Consider the following 16,613-nt stretch of genomic DNA (forward strand, 5'->3'; position numbering starts at 1 on the left):
GTGACCAATGCCTGCCTGCCTTCTTCTGTGGTGCTACTCTCCGCTCTTAAGAGGAGCATAGTAGATCCTGATTACTTGGCCGTGCTGCTCCCCATGTCTGCTTTCCAAAAGGAACTTTTCTGTAAAGGAAGCACTTGTTATACCAGAAATGTTTTTCCTGACCATGCCTGAATCTGGTTTTTATTGCATACTCGAGCTCAAACTCTTCCCGCTTTTTGTGTGCTGTTTGCGGAAAAGTGGAAGGCGGAATCTTATGGCTAGTAGCGTTTCAAATGGCAGCTGTGAGCAGAAGCTTTAATGCTGTGAAAGCACTGGATCAAAACTTGGCACTTTGGATTGATGTCTAAGTAAAACCAACAACATAACAGACACAAAACTCTGTATGTGGAAAATGAGATTACACGTAACAGAACTGCTGCCTTAGAGTTTTAAATGTGATAGAGCCTAACAAAAGGAGCCGATCATGCTCCTTCAGAGTGTCCCAGATGGCAGTCACTTTGAAATTAGCTCAAAACCAGAGACACCTGAAATCTTAATTGGGGGTAAGTAAAGGCAAACTTAATGAGCCTTCTAATGGCTTCAAAATCTGTATCAATATGTATCAGAGTGAGCATAAATGAAGCTGCTGCCTTAATAGATGTGCCAAAGACCTTTATAAAATACATAGGAGACAATGTGAAATGTTTTGACAAAGGTGATGAAACAGGAATTCCCACAGAAGGCAGCTTCTTCTTCTACTTTATTATCTTTTATTTATTTTTTAATTAAAATCTTACCCAGGGATATTCCCATTTCTCAGTGTCTGTCAGTTTGGTTGACAGCCAGTGGTATTTTTGTTTCCTGTGAATAAAGTAGGTTGTGGTTCATGCGTGTCTGTTTCAAATGAGACCACACACAAAGCCAGACCAAGGACGGGTGCACCAAATGAACTTAATCTAGCGTGAGAGTCTATTTTTAATGAATTAAAGTCTTTTGTTTCTAATGTACAATGTGTAGTCAAGCACTTTGGACCTGCAAATGCTAAGCATTTGCTATGACATAGAGCAACAAAGGTTCAGTGCTTGATTAATGTCATTAGACAGTGTCAAATGATTCTTTTCTACTAAATGGGGGCCAGAGCAACTGTCCTGGGTGAAGTCGTTTGTCAGTATCCTCTTCTGACACCACTGTGGGATGTTACTAAGGTGAACACGTTGGCTATAACGTAGCCTGTTGAGTCACCTTTTGGATGGCTAGCTAAACAGAAAACGCCTAGTACGAAGAAGAAGCACGCTGCACAYGTGGCATAGCTTACAGCGTGCATTGGAATAATTACCTCAAGTGCCTCGTCTTCTTCCAGCCTTTTTGCTTACCTAGATTTATTTAAAGAATCGGATTATTACCTGTGCCTTTCCTGTCTACTTTCTTAGTACTTCTGACTGTGAAAGAATAGGATAAAAAGTTTGGCAAGAGAAACGTTTGCCCCTTGCCTTCGTGGGAGTATGTAAAAGGGATATGTAGCAATRTGTAAGTCTTTTCTTGATGTAGTATCTTAGTGCAGGCAGTGATAATTTTGTGGTTAAACCGTTTGCTAAGGTATTGCTGCGGTCGCCACAGGGCGAAATGGTGGAGCTKTACTTTCGAAAACTGGTCGCATGTCATTGCCACAGTGTAGCTGCTTAGGCTGGGTCTGACACAGGTTAAGATGTTAGCAGCAGATAAAGGCTGGGGTGGCAGTGGTGTGCTTTTTGCCTTGGTTAGAAACTAGTATAGGTTCTGGGGAGGTGATCTCTTATGTCAAGTGGGTGGTTTTGCACATAACTCTAGGCTTATTTCTGCATAACTGCCTTTTTTAGCCTGTTCAAATTTACAATGATCTCAACAAGAAAAGGGAACGATTTAGTCTAAAGACTTCCAGCTTGTGTTTGCCTAAGAACTTCTGTCCTGTAATGCAGTGAAGTGTGTGCAAGTTTATTACTTGCTTACAGATTAAGATATGATCTCCTGATACATGGGATACATGTCGTAGATTGATTCAGGTTGGAGAAGACCTCAGAAGGTCATTTAGTTTGACCCCTTGCTCAAAATGCCGTTGATAACGTTTCTGTCAAGTTAAGCAATAAAACTAGCAGAGACTTGTGTCTTTAATCGTTTACATGTTTTTTAGGATGAGGATACTTTAGAAGCTTTCTAAAACTCTGTGTGGAATTTTGGTCCTAATCAAAATGATTTTAATTGAGTTATGGTTTATAGCTGGTTTTAAATGGTGAAAGTCAGAAACTAATCAACTGAATCACTTGGTTCCCATATAGCTGCTGACTTCAAAAGAATATTTTCCCAGCTAAGAAACCATATGAACATTTAGTTGGAACAGAGAAATCTCTCTTGCTGTTTCCGTATATTAAAATTATGTTAGAATAGCTTTATGGAAGGTACATCAAGGATTTCTTGTTCACTTTTAACTTCAAACCCTCTAAGTAAGTTTATTGTGAATTTCAAAATTAACATATGGAAAATTAGGGAAGATGTGGTGCGTATTGCAGCAGATAGAGCACAAATCTGGATGACTGTGTTGTAATCGCACTGACTTGCTGACCATTTTGAATATAAGTATATGTACCAGCATAATTCTCAGTATTTCGATGCCAAACATCAGGTCTCAGACCTGTTTGCACGCTGCTCAGATACCTGTTTTTTTCCCAGACTGCATCTCATGCACACCTTAATGACCATCGACTATCTGAGACTAGTGCACTGCTTTGAATGCAAGAAATTTGATGGAAGAAACTAGGCAGAAACATTGGCTTAAACAAAGTGTTTCTACTTCGGTGTAGCTGCCAGGTATGGGGAGAAACTTCTCAACCACAGCTGGGCTTGGAGGGCATATTGCCAGCACCGAGGAGGAGGAGATGGGAGAGACACTGAGCTATTAGAAAATAGACCTTACGCAGGGGGAGGAGAGTGTCAGTCATCAGCTGCTGCAGACTGACATGCACTGAAAAAAGGTTCTCAGCGAGCAAGCTGTACTTCGGTTCCCTGGGGGACAGGGAGGTACCGAGTMTAAATTACATTTCCCTACAGCTTGAAGGAAATTCCAAGTATAGGTAAGACGGTAGGCTTAGGTCTCTGTTGCTTTAATACTAATTCTTTGCATTCCTCCTGACTAAATAAATCCTAGTTTGATTTCCTTCTGTGGCACAACATAAGGTTTTCTCTGCAGGCTCCTGAAGGAAAATGTTTGCAGGTGCCAAATGTTTTATAAGGCAGTCTGGGAACTGGAGCTGGAAGATGCAGTTATGGAGTTGTTGGATTATCGATCCCATCAAAAGAGCAAAAGAGGATAGGCATTGCTGCACTTGAAAGGAGCAGTAAGGGCTTGCGGMCTGGAAAAGGGCCTCAGGAGGAGCAACGTACTCAGATACAGTTGCACAGACAGCTTTGAAATTATACATGGCAGGCTGCAGAAGGTGATTGCAGCATTAGTTGTTTTTGACAGCAGTACAAAAGTTCAAACCATGAGAGAAGTAAGCATCTGAGCCAGTTTGCCTGGGAATGTCATGCCCRTCTTAGGTGTCTGAGGACAAGTAATTAAATTCTGGTTTACGGTTAGAAAAATAGAGTTCATCATCATTATTTGTAACTAGACTTCTTCCTGTAGGACTGCTTCCTTTAGGACTTCCTGTAGGACTTCTTCCTGTCTTTTTTCTTAGCCAAAGCAAACTCAATTTCAGTGTGTTGGAAAAGGCTACTCTAACAGGGTCAAAAATGGTTACTGCTCCATGCTGTGCTTTGCTGACCTGGTCCGTTAAAATTTGTTCTGTATGCCTTTTGCATGAAGTGAGCTGGGGAGAAAATTGTGTAGATGCCTTTTTTTTYCGGTGGTTCCTGTTTCAAAACAGATCTGGCAGTAGGCTGTAGTAAGCAGGCATCACTAGAAATACTATACTCTGCATTAGTGCTGCCTTCCTGAGTTACCATAAAAGGTTCTGAAAAATATTTCAGTTCTCAATTTGCAAAAGATAAGTTAGCGGAGTAATTTCCTGACGTGTATAATAATAAAATTTAGGCAGGAAAAGATSATAGATCTTTATTTTTCATATTTCAGGATATAATTCAATGTACTATCTGTGTATCGGGCTTAAATAGCATCACTTTTACATATATTAGCATTTGAGTGTTTTGTGAGGAAATTCTAGTGTAGGGCCAAATCTCCCTATGCAGTTTTGTTTTTAACTCAATTTGATATTTGTAGATGTGTACGTAAGACAGAATCTTAGCCTCGTGCATCTTTTTCAGTGAAATTAATCCTGAAGAGGTAAACATTAAAAGAAAATATTTTATGCATCCAGCTAAAATGCAGAATGAGAAAATTTCAGGCACAGAGCTACAATAGTTAATGGGTAGGCAATTATTTTGATGATTTACAGCCTTTTGTTGAAAGACCATGGAACCAGTAATTGTTGCAATAAACATTTTTGCACATTTAATTTTTCTGCAAAAATATGTAACATGAAAATTACCCGTTTTGCAGCAATTTGCATATTTAAATATGCAAATTGGCCACAACACATTTGGGGCTTTGCGGATTTTCAGCAGTGAGATGTATGACCTGTGGAGAAGAATAGGCGAGCTGGAAGTTGCTCAAAAAGTGGAATTGTTATCCTGGTGMGAGACACGTGGTAACACGTAGAGGCTCGTTGGATGGACTTGCTGCTTAGCGCGTGACCTTCTTCGTGTTGTTTGTGTCAGAAAAGTTAGGTGAGAGTAATGAATCTGTGCTAAGACGAGACACTTGGTGCCGAGTTTGTGCAAACGGGGACGTGGTGCCTCATACCAGTCGTGCTCCTCTCAGAGCCCCAACGTATTCGTCTGTGCGTGGCGTTTGGAGCAGGGTGGTTGACAGTGGCAGGTAGAGGTTTGGTGCTCACCGCCTCGGGTGCCCCCTTGCGTGTCTCCCGCCAGCGTGCGGCCTGGGGAATTGCTGCCCACCTGCAGCGAGCGGAGGGGTGGGTTAGGGCTTGAGGAGCGCAGAAGAAGCAGCCGCACCGGGTTTTGTGCAGCGCAACACCRGCCGCGTCCTGACGTCCTCCTTGTTTTTCCTGAAATGCACCTTTGCCGCTGACCCCAACTAGCTAAGATAGTATCTGGGTGCTCAGGAAGGCGGCTTCTGTCTCTGGAAAAGGGTTTATAGCGGTCTGAACGTACCCAGCGCTGAGGGGAAACAATCAGCAATATTTAAATAGTTTGTTTTATGGAAGCGGCTCATTGTTTTGGTTCCTGCAGGACGGGAAAAGAATTATTGCTTGGGTCCTTTAAGGCAGTTTGAGAGCCACATAAATGTTTTTACAGTGACTTAAAACTGAATTAAAGCCAGAGCAAGAATGTTTTTGTACAGTAACGGATACTTAATGCCAAAAAGTTGATTAATATTACATCTCTTCCTCAACATGATCTGTGTAACAACATGAGGTTTGCATTGGAATAGCTGGCTCGGGTTCAGCAAATTGGCAAGGTTCCCTCTTTTCCTTCTGAAAACAAAACGTCTCCCTTTCACTCTTATCTTTTCCCTCTTTGTTTTGGATAGTTTTCTGAGCGTGCAATCCCTCGCTTTACACGGCGCACGCTCTGCTGCATGCAGCATGTGTGTGCACGTGTGATCTGTGTTTTCATCTTCCCGAACATCGGCGTGAGGCTGGAGTCTTCGTACGTGTGTTCTGCACRGTTTCTCCAGTCGAGTCACCCAGTATCTCAGGTGGAAAGTGAATGTGGGACRGGAGTAAAGTCAAGGAGGGCTTGTGAGAGAAAGCTTTGCCTGTAGAGTCAGCTACAGCATGAATCCTCTTCAGTCACTCTGTTGTTTAAATATAGCAAAAATAAATAGTAAAAAATAGCAAAAGCAAGGCGATCGTACACAGTATCAGTTGGCTTCTGAGTAGATGACTGGATTATCCTATGAAATATTTGCATGCGTATTCATTCAGATGAAAACTTTAAAAAATATTGCTGGAAACATGGCAAACTTTTATAACTGAGTACAGGCTCAATAAACGCTTAGTTAACCTGTAGCAGGTGAGCACACCTGTGGCTTTACCTTACGGAAATGGAGGGGGCTTAGCCGCTGCGACAGCCACACGTGGGTGCCTAGCGCAGGCCCGTTTTGCCCGGTTTTCGCTGCGGTTTGGATAGGGACAGTTCATCATGGCTTCAGATGGCATCTGCAGAAGTCGCCATATGGGACGCCCCGCGAAGACCCGCGTCCAGGGCTGCTGCTGCTGGCAGAGAGCAGAGCCGGGGCCAGGTCTGCTGCGTCCGCYGGGTTGCGCCTGCCGGAAGGTTTTGCTCTGGTGCCGTACATGAAAAACCCCAGTGCTTGCAAGTTTTGAATGTAGTGGTGCAGTTTCTTTGCRTTTGATCATCGCAGCTAACCAAAAGACCCACAAGTGTTTCACGGTGGGGCTTTTACTGTTTCAGCTTAATAAATAATAATGATTGCTTTGGAGGAAGCAGCATTTCCAGAATGTCTGTTCAGACAGATGTGGCTAAAATGATGCCTGTTTATTTTCTTAGAAGTTTGAAAGCAATAATCATTTATTTACACTGTAACTGTTTGTATCTAGCTCTGGGTTTCATTTACTTTTAACTAAAAGCTGCTTTGGAAATATGGAACCTTCTGGCTAAGGTACCATCGAATAATTATAAATCAAGACTCCAAAAGATCTTTCCTTTACCAATACAAGCTTCATCGTTGGGCTGTTTTTCKCTTTCTCTCCTTTTTCTTGTTTTGATGAAATCATTGCTCAAATGAAGAAACAAAAGCAAACGGAGAGCAGAGCGCTGGCCACTGTGCACATCAGAGTTACCTCTGCAACGATGGGTAGTACCTGCCCGGTGCCTGTGTCGTAGGCACACGTGAACCGTCACGTGCGTCTTTTCTGCTTTTCTGTGTGTCCCAGAAACGCTGAAGGGCTGGCAGACCTGARGGGGAGTGCAATTTGCTGCACAAGAAGGTGCAGAAGGATTAGTAATCATTTTGTTGTTAAATCAGATTTGGTCTCAGTAATATCCCATGCCGGGTTGTTGGGTTTGGGTGGATTTTTTTTTTGTTGTTTTTTTTTGTTTTCTTTGAGAAGTGGCTGTTTCTTTTTCATTATCACTTATTCTTCAACATTTGAGATTTCCTGGGAGGAGTGTATGGGAGGAGGGTGTTTGGTTTTTCTTTGCTGGCKATGATTTCAGCTTTGCACGGAAGTGTCAGGTTAGGTTTTAGGGCCACTGTTTAATCCCATATTGTATGTACACTGTGAGTGTACATAACTTATTTCTAAATTTTTAATCAGACMGGTGCAGAATCATGAACTTGGGGGATTTTTTTTTCCACCTAAAATGCTTGGTTTGTTATGATGTTTTGTAGTTAGTCACATTAGATTTTGATAGTTACTCACATAATGTTTGTAAATTTGCCAGAACTCATTGTTACGGAATGGTTTTTATACCTATTTGGAAATAACAATATTATAGGTGTTTGAGAAAACAAGTACTGCTTTTATAGAAACTGATATCATCTACAGTTTAACTGGAGACAGCATGACTAGGGCTGTTCTGCATCTAGGTCTCTCCCCTTTTATTGTGTTTTCAGGGTTTAAGCTTTTCAAGCTTTTCCTGTGAGAGTGAACATTTTTTCCTCTCCCGGTTCTCTCTCCCCCTTTCAAGAATCGTACAAATTAAGACAAAAGATAATTACTCTGAGGGTAAAACTGGCAGGGTTCCCACGACACTTAAAATTAATGAGCTGTTGCATATAAAATATACCTTGTCTCATGTTCGCTGCTTTTTTTTCCTTCTTCTTCTTCTTCCTGCTGAACCATAAAAGCACACAGTTTGGCTTTTTGGCTATGTTTTCTGTTTTAGTAATTTTCAGTTATAAAGTGGCAACTGAATACAGGGAACTAATCTCTCTGCCTTAACATTTCTGTATGTGCAAGTCTGCATATACAATTTGTTCCCTCTGAAGAAAAATGTCACTCGCAGTGATGAAATGCATAGCAACAAAGCTGCCACCATTTGTTTGTGCTAAATCTTATTAAGAGTAAGTAGCAGTGCTGGGTGCGTCCGTAGTGCCTTCCGTGTGCCGCGAGGACTCCTTACGCGGGAGGATGAATGCATTGCCACGAACCCTCCGAGAGGGGTTGGCAATTACTCTCAGCTCCATCAGGAAAATGAGACGCAGAGGTTACGAGACTTTCAGGGAAATGGCAGAGAAATCCGTGGCTGCCGGTKGCAGCGCCGCTGGTTCCAAACTCAGGAGCGCTGAGGACTGCAAGGGAATCGGTGGGGTCTTCGCTGGGGACAGGGTTTCTCCTGGGTCTGGGCGCTTTTATCTACAAGACACCTTTTCCTTTTTTGAGGAGGGGAAGAGGGGACCTTAGTGCTAGTCCTTGCTTGATTCAGGCAAGAGGAAAGGGGAAAGGAGCAAGAGGTGGAATAATATACAATTACAAATTTTTACATAASCTGCTTTGACTTTTTTCCCCAAACTAGATGTGATGTGCAACCTGAGTAGCAATTCCATCAGAAGCTTACAGGCACTTCAGCTTTCGGGGCTGTGGTGCGAAAGGAGACATCAGGGTCTATTCAACAGCAGCTTAGATGAACCTGTGCTGTCCAGCAGGGTTATATTCTCATTACTGTTATTACGTACTATGATACGACAGGACATCTGTAGAGAGACCTAAGTTTCACAGTGTGTGATACAAGGTATATCATGTTTATTGAAAAAATAATGCTGCTGTTCCACAAGAAAACAGTAACGTAATTCATTTAGTTAAGATTCCCAACCAGATAGTGTGTGTTGTGTAGTGAATAGGACTTTTAATTACTTATGCTGTGAAATATTGATAAATTTTCTTACTTATATCCTTTCCTGAACTGCAGCAAAAAGGAGTAGGTAAGCAGAGAAGGAAGGAGGGCACAAGCCCTCTGGCAAGTGTTTTCTTCTCAGAGACAGGGTAGCACTGACATATTTAATAGAGTTATTAAATAAAAATTGGTTTTTTTAAACCTCAGTTTTTCATGTTTACTTGGCAATAAAAGACCAGTGGTTATTCTCAGATATGTTGGCTGTAGTCAGTAGAGGGAAAGGAGCAAAACTTGTTGAGATAGACTTGCATATATTTGCATAATATTTATTGTATAAAGTATGGTTTCTGTTTGTAAGCATCACTTGTAACTTACCTTTTCACTGCAGTAGAGGGCTGGGGAGCTCCGCTTTGATTCCAGCTCTCTGACGTGTTCCAAATAGTTTTTAGGATTTTCCTTTCTTTGTAGAGGTAGTTTTTTATATTTGCAGCTTGTCTGCTGTAAACAAACTGCTGTCAGTGAGGTTCAGCAATTTGGACATTGATGAAAATAAAACATGCTTTTTTTATGGAACATGTCCTTTCTTTTACGTTAATATAAAAATAAATCCTTATTCTATGTTTATAATTCCCTCACTGCCATAGCAAAATGTCAGTTGAAGCTGCCATAAATAAAAATGAAATTGATAAATCTGTTTTTAGGTCAATCAAAACAGTAATATACCTTGTAAGTTTTAATTTGGATATTGAAGATAATTAAAGGAGATAGCCCACTTAAATCTGTTCATGTAAATAAATATGCAAAGTAGTGCTTCTATTTCTGTATTGATTTTACTTTAGATGTAATGAGACACCCACTAACTATTCAAAATTGACAGCAGGGTATTTTGGGTTGTTTTGAATGAAGAATTTGGTCTTGGATATGCATGTTTGGAAAAACGTATGCTTTTCTTTCTTTCTTTCTTTCTTTCTCTTTTTTCTTAATACTCGTCTGTCTACTCTTCTCTCTCCTCAGTTTTCAATGGGTCTGGCAAATCATCGAAGGAGAAAGAACCTGCTCCGAAACACAAAAGCAAAGAGGCCACACCAGGGAAGGAGAGGAACAGCGAACACAAGGCTGAGAGCCGAAAAGACCAGGCTGCTGCTAATCACCATCCTACTACAAACACTGGCTCCTCCACGAAAGGGCTCACCGCTAACAACCACCACACTCTTCATAGATCGGCTCAGGACTTAAGGAAACAGGTAATGAATCGTAGTCAACTGCGGACATGTGGGAAACGCATACTTTTAAGGTGCTAGCTCCAGTTTTCACTGCCTGGCACAGAGGGAACATTGGAATCCTTAAAAGCATGCTCTGAAGACAGCAGGGAGTTAATTTTCAATGAAAGAGAGAGAAAGAGACAAAGAAGGAAAAAAGAAAAGTGATATATGCGTAGGAAGTCATTGTGATAACACAGTTTTTATAATCACATCTTTATATTGTACAATGTATACATATAAAAGAGTAAAGTTCACACTGCTATTTATTAAGTTAAACCTTTCTAACTGGCACCCTTGTTGGCCTCTCGGCTGGTAGTGCCAAGGCTAACAGCACGTGGAAAAATGAACTTCACATGTGTATTGTTGGTCTGCTCAGGTTATCTTGGAGGCTCGCTAGTGTGGTAGAGAAGCTAGCATTACACTTGAGTGGGTTGTACAAGGGCAGCACAGACCTCAGGAAAAATATCTTGCCCAACATAAGGAGTTCCAGGATATTTCCTTCTTCACAGTGGTAGTATCAGACAGGGGGAAAATCAGGACTTCTGTATTACCTAGTTGAAAACTAGCAAAATCTTAATCCAGCAACAAGTTTCTCACAGCCTGAATTTGCTTTGGGTGTAAAAGTTTCACAGACTGATCATATGGTGGTTGTGACTGGCATTTGGGCAGGAAATGTCTCCATCTGTTTTTGATAGTTAGATCAGAGGGATCCTAAAGAGGTAACTGAGAAATAAATTTTTATAAAAAGAATTTTAAAATCCCCAGTCAGAGTCCTTTTAAATTATCTCAGCTGTGGTCTCATGTGAACTAATTCAGTCTGGGGACTGCTCAGGCAAGTGCATGGGTTGGGGATGGTGCAGTAGAAAAACCTTTCTGCGCTTGCACCTCTTCTTTCTTTGTGGTGGGTAATCCTCAGCAGACCACTGCAGAGACGCTTCTTTTTTTACTGGCACATACTGGTTTTCTTTCCAAATAGGCTGGCATGGAGACCACGGAGGTGGAATTATGGCCTTTAGGGCCATCAAGGCCTTAGAGGACGCCTCTCAGTTATAGGTTTGGGAATTAAAAACAGCAAAAATAAAAATAGCAATGCTCTTGCCAAGGAAATCTTCCATACCCTGTGCTTCAATGGTGTTTAGCTTCTCCTGAGATGCCTCCACAGATTTACATTATCTGCTAAATCAGATTTGAGATCCTGCAGTTTATCTACAGTATACTTCCCTGTACCTCTGTGGGATTTCCACTCTTTATTCCATCATAGCAATTTCTGCTTTTTTAGTCATCAGCTTGAATGCCTGCCTTCTTTTGCATCTCTTACGCTTTTTTCCTTATGACTTCCAACATCCTATGGGCCTTCTGAGACATGCTCTGCCAGGAGCTCTTCACACTGAAGAAGTTTTCCAAAACTTAAGGATGCACTTCTATACGTATTTATTTTTAACTCACTAGATAGTCTTGTATTAAATGCTTTAAAGTTGTGTTATCAAAATAAGAATGGTTAAAATAGTTGTCAGAATCAACTGCTGTCACTTGAGAAGGTAGCTCTGAGAAGGGAAAAGACAGATGCGGAAAAGATTTTGTTCATGATTCAAGTCAGTTTTCCTTCATAAAGTACTAGATGTTTTCAGTCATGCTATGAAAAAACAGTGAAATGATAAAGCAGTGAAGTACAAACTATGTGCGCTTTATACAGACACCTCATGGTAATCCTCAAACTTAAGAAAATAAGAGGACCTGAAGTTGACACAATTTTTAAAAATAAAACTAAAAGGCTGGACTTTAATTTTATTCTGCAACCCACACTGACATAAGTCCGTCTTACCAATTTTGATAAAAATCKTACTGTAACTAATTAAAGGTGGAATACACATTTTGCCAGATAGTGACTTATCTTTCTGCAAAACCTTAATCTTTCTAGTTGTGAGATAGCACTAAATTTCTGCTCTTACCTTGAGTCTTTGTTGAATTCTTCAGCATTTTCCAAAAGGAAAAGTGTTTTACTAGGGTGCCAACCACATGTTCCTTCTTCTTCCAGTATGTTTTTGCTCCTTGTGCGCATACATTTACATGCTTTATCTATGTGTTTTTGTATTGTTTGGTCTAATAGAAAATAAAGGTAGAATACGAGAAATTACATGAGATTTTCTTTCTTCCTCTCTTCTTTTCTTTCCATTTCTGGTGTGCATTTGCACTTGCCACATTCTCTCTCTCTCTCTCTCTCTTTCTTCTTCCCTTGCTATCTTCCCAAATCCCTTACTTAAGGGATTGTGGACAAAGGAAATGTAGTTCAATGGGGCCCTCTTTTGGCCTAATACGGTAATTTAGCTCTGCAAAACTCCTATATCAATGCAGAAGTATTTTTATGAATGAATTTTGGAGATCAGTCATATAACTTGAAATTTTTTGGGACCAAAACCACTGTTGGTGCTACTAATACTGCCGCTGTTACCGTTGTTGCTTTCTAACATGTTGTTTGTTGGCTGTGTATTGTGCGTATGTGTGTGTCTGGAGGATGGATCCTAGGTGCTGTGCAGAGATGTGTATGTAGATCAGTTCAAATCCAACAAACAAATTGCTGCAAGACTGTGCCGGTCCCATATGCTTTTAAAAAGCCAACAAAGTCTAAAACCTATTGTACCAGCTTTTACCGCAAGGAAAGCGTTAAGTGGAGTGGTCTGAGGACATAAATATATCAGCAAAACCGGGAAGATAGCTGAAAAGCAAAGATAAGATTATTGGTGTCCCTAGTTTCACCTTTAGCTCAAGACTTTGAGTCATGTAAGGCTAATGTCAATCACTTTGTTGCTATTTGAATTAAATTGACTTCTTTCTTATGCGCTCAGTGTAAGCATTGCCTCGGGATGGAGCTGTGACATAGACCCCAATTTGGTGAACCTGCGCACCTGGCAGTGTGGCCAATTTTTTAGGCTGACTCTGTGTGTGTATGTTTGGTTTGGGGGGAGACATATCAACAGTAGAAAGGTAAGAAAATGCCTACCACAATTTCTTGTTTCTTTTGGTTCCAATCGTCTGATGGGTCCTCAGAGACAAGTACAGACCAGGAACGTGTAGGTGCTTACTGACCAGCCAGAATTTCACATTTGTCAATGTGAAATCCTGTATCCACCTGCTGCTTTGATGGTGGGCAATGACCACGTTGTTTGTTCCATTTGTTTCCAGCTGAAAGAAGTTTGTTGCAGCCTATTTTCATTTGAGACGTGGTCTGTTCTGGTCTATATGATACTGACATATCTCAAACATTATATCATGCCTTCTCGATACACTCAACGTGTCTGTGGGCATTTTGGGGAGGGGAAAGGGAGAAGCATTTGAAAATAAGTTGTATCAAGTTTTATCTACTCTAGAAAGATTACAGTTCTGAGGCTGAAGTTTTCAACAGTGCTCCTCTCTTGTAAGGTTTCCTTAGTGTTAAGAAAAACAAGTTAGCAACCAGAAAAGAGTAAGTGAATTCATTACAGTATTCTCAAATGCAATGTTCCTCTACTTCAGAACCTGTACTTCACGGGAATAACTTCTTTAGAGTTGAATAAAGACTCAGCGTAGCATGTTTATAGTCTAGGATTGGAGGTTAGATAACCAAAATTTATGTACCTCTTCAGTTTAAGATTTGGCCCTGAGAGATCTAAGCTTTCATTGTGTGGAGGTATTCAAACAGTTGAGATAAATTGCTGTTTTCTTAATGAATTCACTTTTCCAGAGTTTCATATCTTGGCAGTTTTAATTCTGATCTAAAGCTGTTGGTGCTGATGGCTTGTTTTCCTTTGAAGATAAGGAGTTTTAAGGATTCTGCCTTTCTCCATCTGTACCTGGGCTACGACAGTGTTTTGTTCTCGGGCCTCACTGAAGGAGTGGCTGGGATGGCTCTTCTTGTCACRACTGCTTCAAAAAAATTATGGAAAGACCGAGGTGGCAAGATACTGCTGCACAGCCTGCTTATTTGCTCTGAAGTGTCGTTTTGACTGTACATAACATGAAGCTAAAATCTCCTTGAAATATTCTTGAAAACCTCTAGCAAAGGAGACTGCATACCATCGATTAGCAGCATCTTCCAGAATTTTCCTTTCTATGCATTAGAAAGTTTTCCTGATTGCACCTCAGATCATCTTTGTAAACAATTACAATTATTTTTTCCCTTCTTTTCCCAACCTTTATGGAAAAAGTTCTCACCGTTTCTTTTCAGAACAATTCTTTATGTGTTAGAATACCATTGCAGAGTTCTCCCTTAGTCTTCTCTTTTAGACTAAGAAGCCCAGTACCCTTGCCTTTTCAGTAAAGATCGAAGGCATTGCCTTCAGCATTCTTACTAATAAGTCTCTGAAAGAGATTTGCATGGTTAGTATCTGCATCACATTTTGCAACTTACTGTGTTCCCCAAATGTTATTCCTCCTCTTTGCATATTTGATTTGTCCTTCCTAAGAATACCGCTTCCTCTTACTGCAAAAATATTCTGAAATCGGTTTTCTAATCTTGATTTTGACCTCGTCTCCCAAGTGCTTCCAGCTCCTTCCAGTTTTGTGTTACTAGGGAGTTTTGCAATGATCCAAGTTACTAGTAGAATTATTTAGTGGAATTGAGCTCAAGCCAGATCTCTGTCACTGGAAATGTTCTCCCAGCATGTTGGTGAATTATGACAACAATCGCTTCTCTCAAGGATGATTTTGTTCAATCTATTGTGCAGCCACTTCAGAGTAATTACGTCTAGGACATGTCTCAGGAGCTTGTTTGACAGAACGTCACATGGGACGGTGGCAGGAGCCCTACTAACACAAAGGTGCCTTATACCTGCTGGGCTGTCAGGAGAAGATTAAACGAGTTTGGTGTGGTATTCTTGACAAATCCGTATTTGTTATTTTTAGCATTATCTTACTATCTTTGTGTGTTTACAAAATAATTGATGATTTGTTGCAGAATCATCATGGGGCATGAAGTTAGGCAGACTCTGCCTGCTCTCCACTTTTCTCCAGGATCATCTCTGTCTTCTTGCAAGAGTTCTTAAATAGGTTCCTTAAGTATTTTAGGAGAAACTTCATCACTTCGGCCTCATTCAACAGCTCTAAGTTATGTAGGTACACTTTAGCCTCTTGGGTTGCCTTCCTGGCTCTTTTCTTAAAACTGATTTTGTTTTATATCTGATAAGTAGTTGGTCACAGTGGTACATCCGGTGAAGACTAAGGCAGAAGCAGCATGAACACTTAAGCCATATCTGCTGTATTTGCTTTCCTTTCTCATGCAGTAATAGACTTCTGTTTTCATTTGCTGTTTTTATATTCTTAATAGGTTTATAAAACATTTTCTTACTTCCTTTTATGTCCCTTGCTAACTGAAATTCCTTTAGCAACTTAGTCTTTGTGATTTTACCCRTACATGCTTTTGCTATTTCTTTATCGCTGCCCTTAGTCGCTTACTACTGTTTCTACTTTTTACCATGATTCCTTTCCAATTTTCCCATCATTAAAGAACTTCCTRAGGAGCCCCAAAGCACTGTGCTGTATCTCTTTCCTCTGAGTGGGAAATGTTTCTGCTTAAGTTTGGGGGGGCTGGATGGTTGGTTGGTTGTTTTTTGTTTACTTGTTTGTTTGTTGAAGTCTATTGTCTCTCTCTACTGTTGTCAAGCCTTAGAATTGAAAACTCATTTCATGATCACTGTCATCCAGATTACCTTCCCCTTCAGAGTCTGACAATTCCTCTCTACTAGAGAAAACCAAATTTGTAATCAATGTTCCTGGCTGTTTATAAAGCCAGAGATATATTTGATGCATGTTGYGACTCCCACAGGCAGGAGACACTGTCTCAACAGCTTTCACCCGTGGTTGCTCTGGGGAGTGAAAAATCCCTGTACATTCAAACCGAGGCCTCCATTTCAAATGCAGAGTATTGCCTAAATTTCAAGGGGAACTGACAAATACATTTTTGCTAGCAAGTGTTTACTTTCCAGATAATATCTTATGCATCTTTCAAAAGCTGAAGATAAAAACTGATGTCATCAGTTAACTCGATTTTCCTTAAATTCATCTACCTTGGAGCCACATGAAGGACAAGAATGTGGACGGGTTTTAAAAGAGCAGTCTTCCAGCTTCGGCTTCTGGAGCACCAGGGAGAAAGTTCACACAGTAAATGTGTGCGTATACACGCGTGTGTGTATATACAGAATCAAAATTCTTAGGTTCTGGTTTGTGTTCTTCAGATCATTTAATGCGAGACCTTAGCAGGTCCTTTTCAGTCTCCATTTTATCCCTATTTAACAACATTTTATCCATACTTCAGAAGTGATTATAGTTCTTGCATTTATCTGAAGGAAAGTGCCATGTTTACTAATTTGACAAGTGTTTTGAAATCCCGAAGGAAAGTATTGTAACTGTAGAAATGTAGTTATTCGCTGAGCAGTAATAAAGGGTGGTTATATTATTTGCTTTCACTTTGAGAACATTCATCAATGTTCCTGATTTTGGATATATTTTTCTGCACTCAGTAGTGGAGGAGGTTAGGCAGCAATG

General features: G+C 40.6%; 1 protein-coding gene across 2 annotated transcripts in view; it reads left to right on the plus strand.

Annotated features, from left to right (window-relative positions):
* The window catches only part of JARID2 (jumonji and AT-rich interaction domain containing 2), a 227,874-nt gene that overhangs the window by 177,988 nt on the left and 33,273 nt on the right, over positions 1–16,613 (plus strand). For both annotated transcript variants that reach the window (XM_085310056.1, XM_085310057.1), the window contains exon 6: positions 9,850–10,079. In XM_085310056.1, coding sequence (XP_085166182.1) covers positions 9,850–10,079 — 230 coding nt within the window. The remainder of the gene's footprint in view (positions 1–9,849; positions 10,080–16,613) is intronic.

This window comes from Rhea americana, unplaced genomic scaffold (assembly GCF_003343005.1).
Source record: "Rhea americana isolate MKP2758 unplaced genomic scaffold, rheAme1 scaffold_31, whole genome shotgun sequence".
Taxonomy (NCBI): Eukaryota; Metazoa; Chordata; class Aves; order Rheiformes; family Rheidae; genus Rhea; species Rhea americana.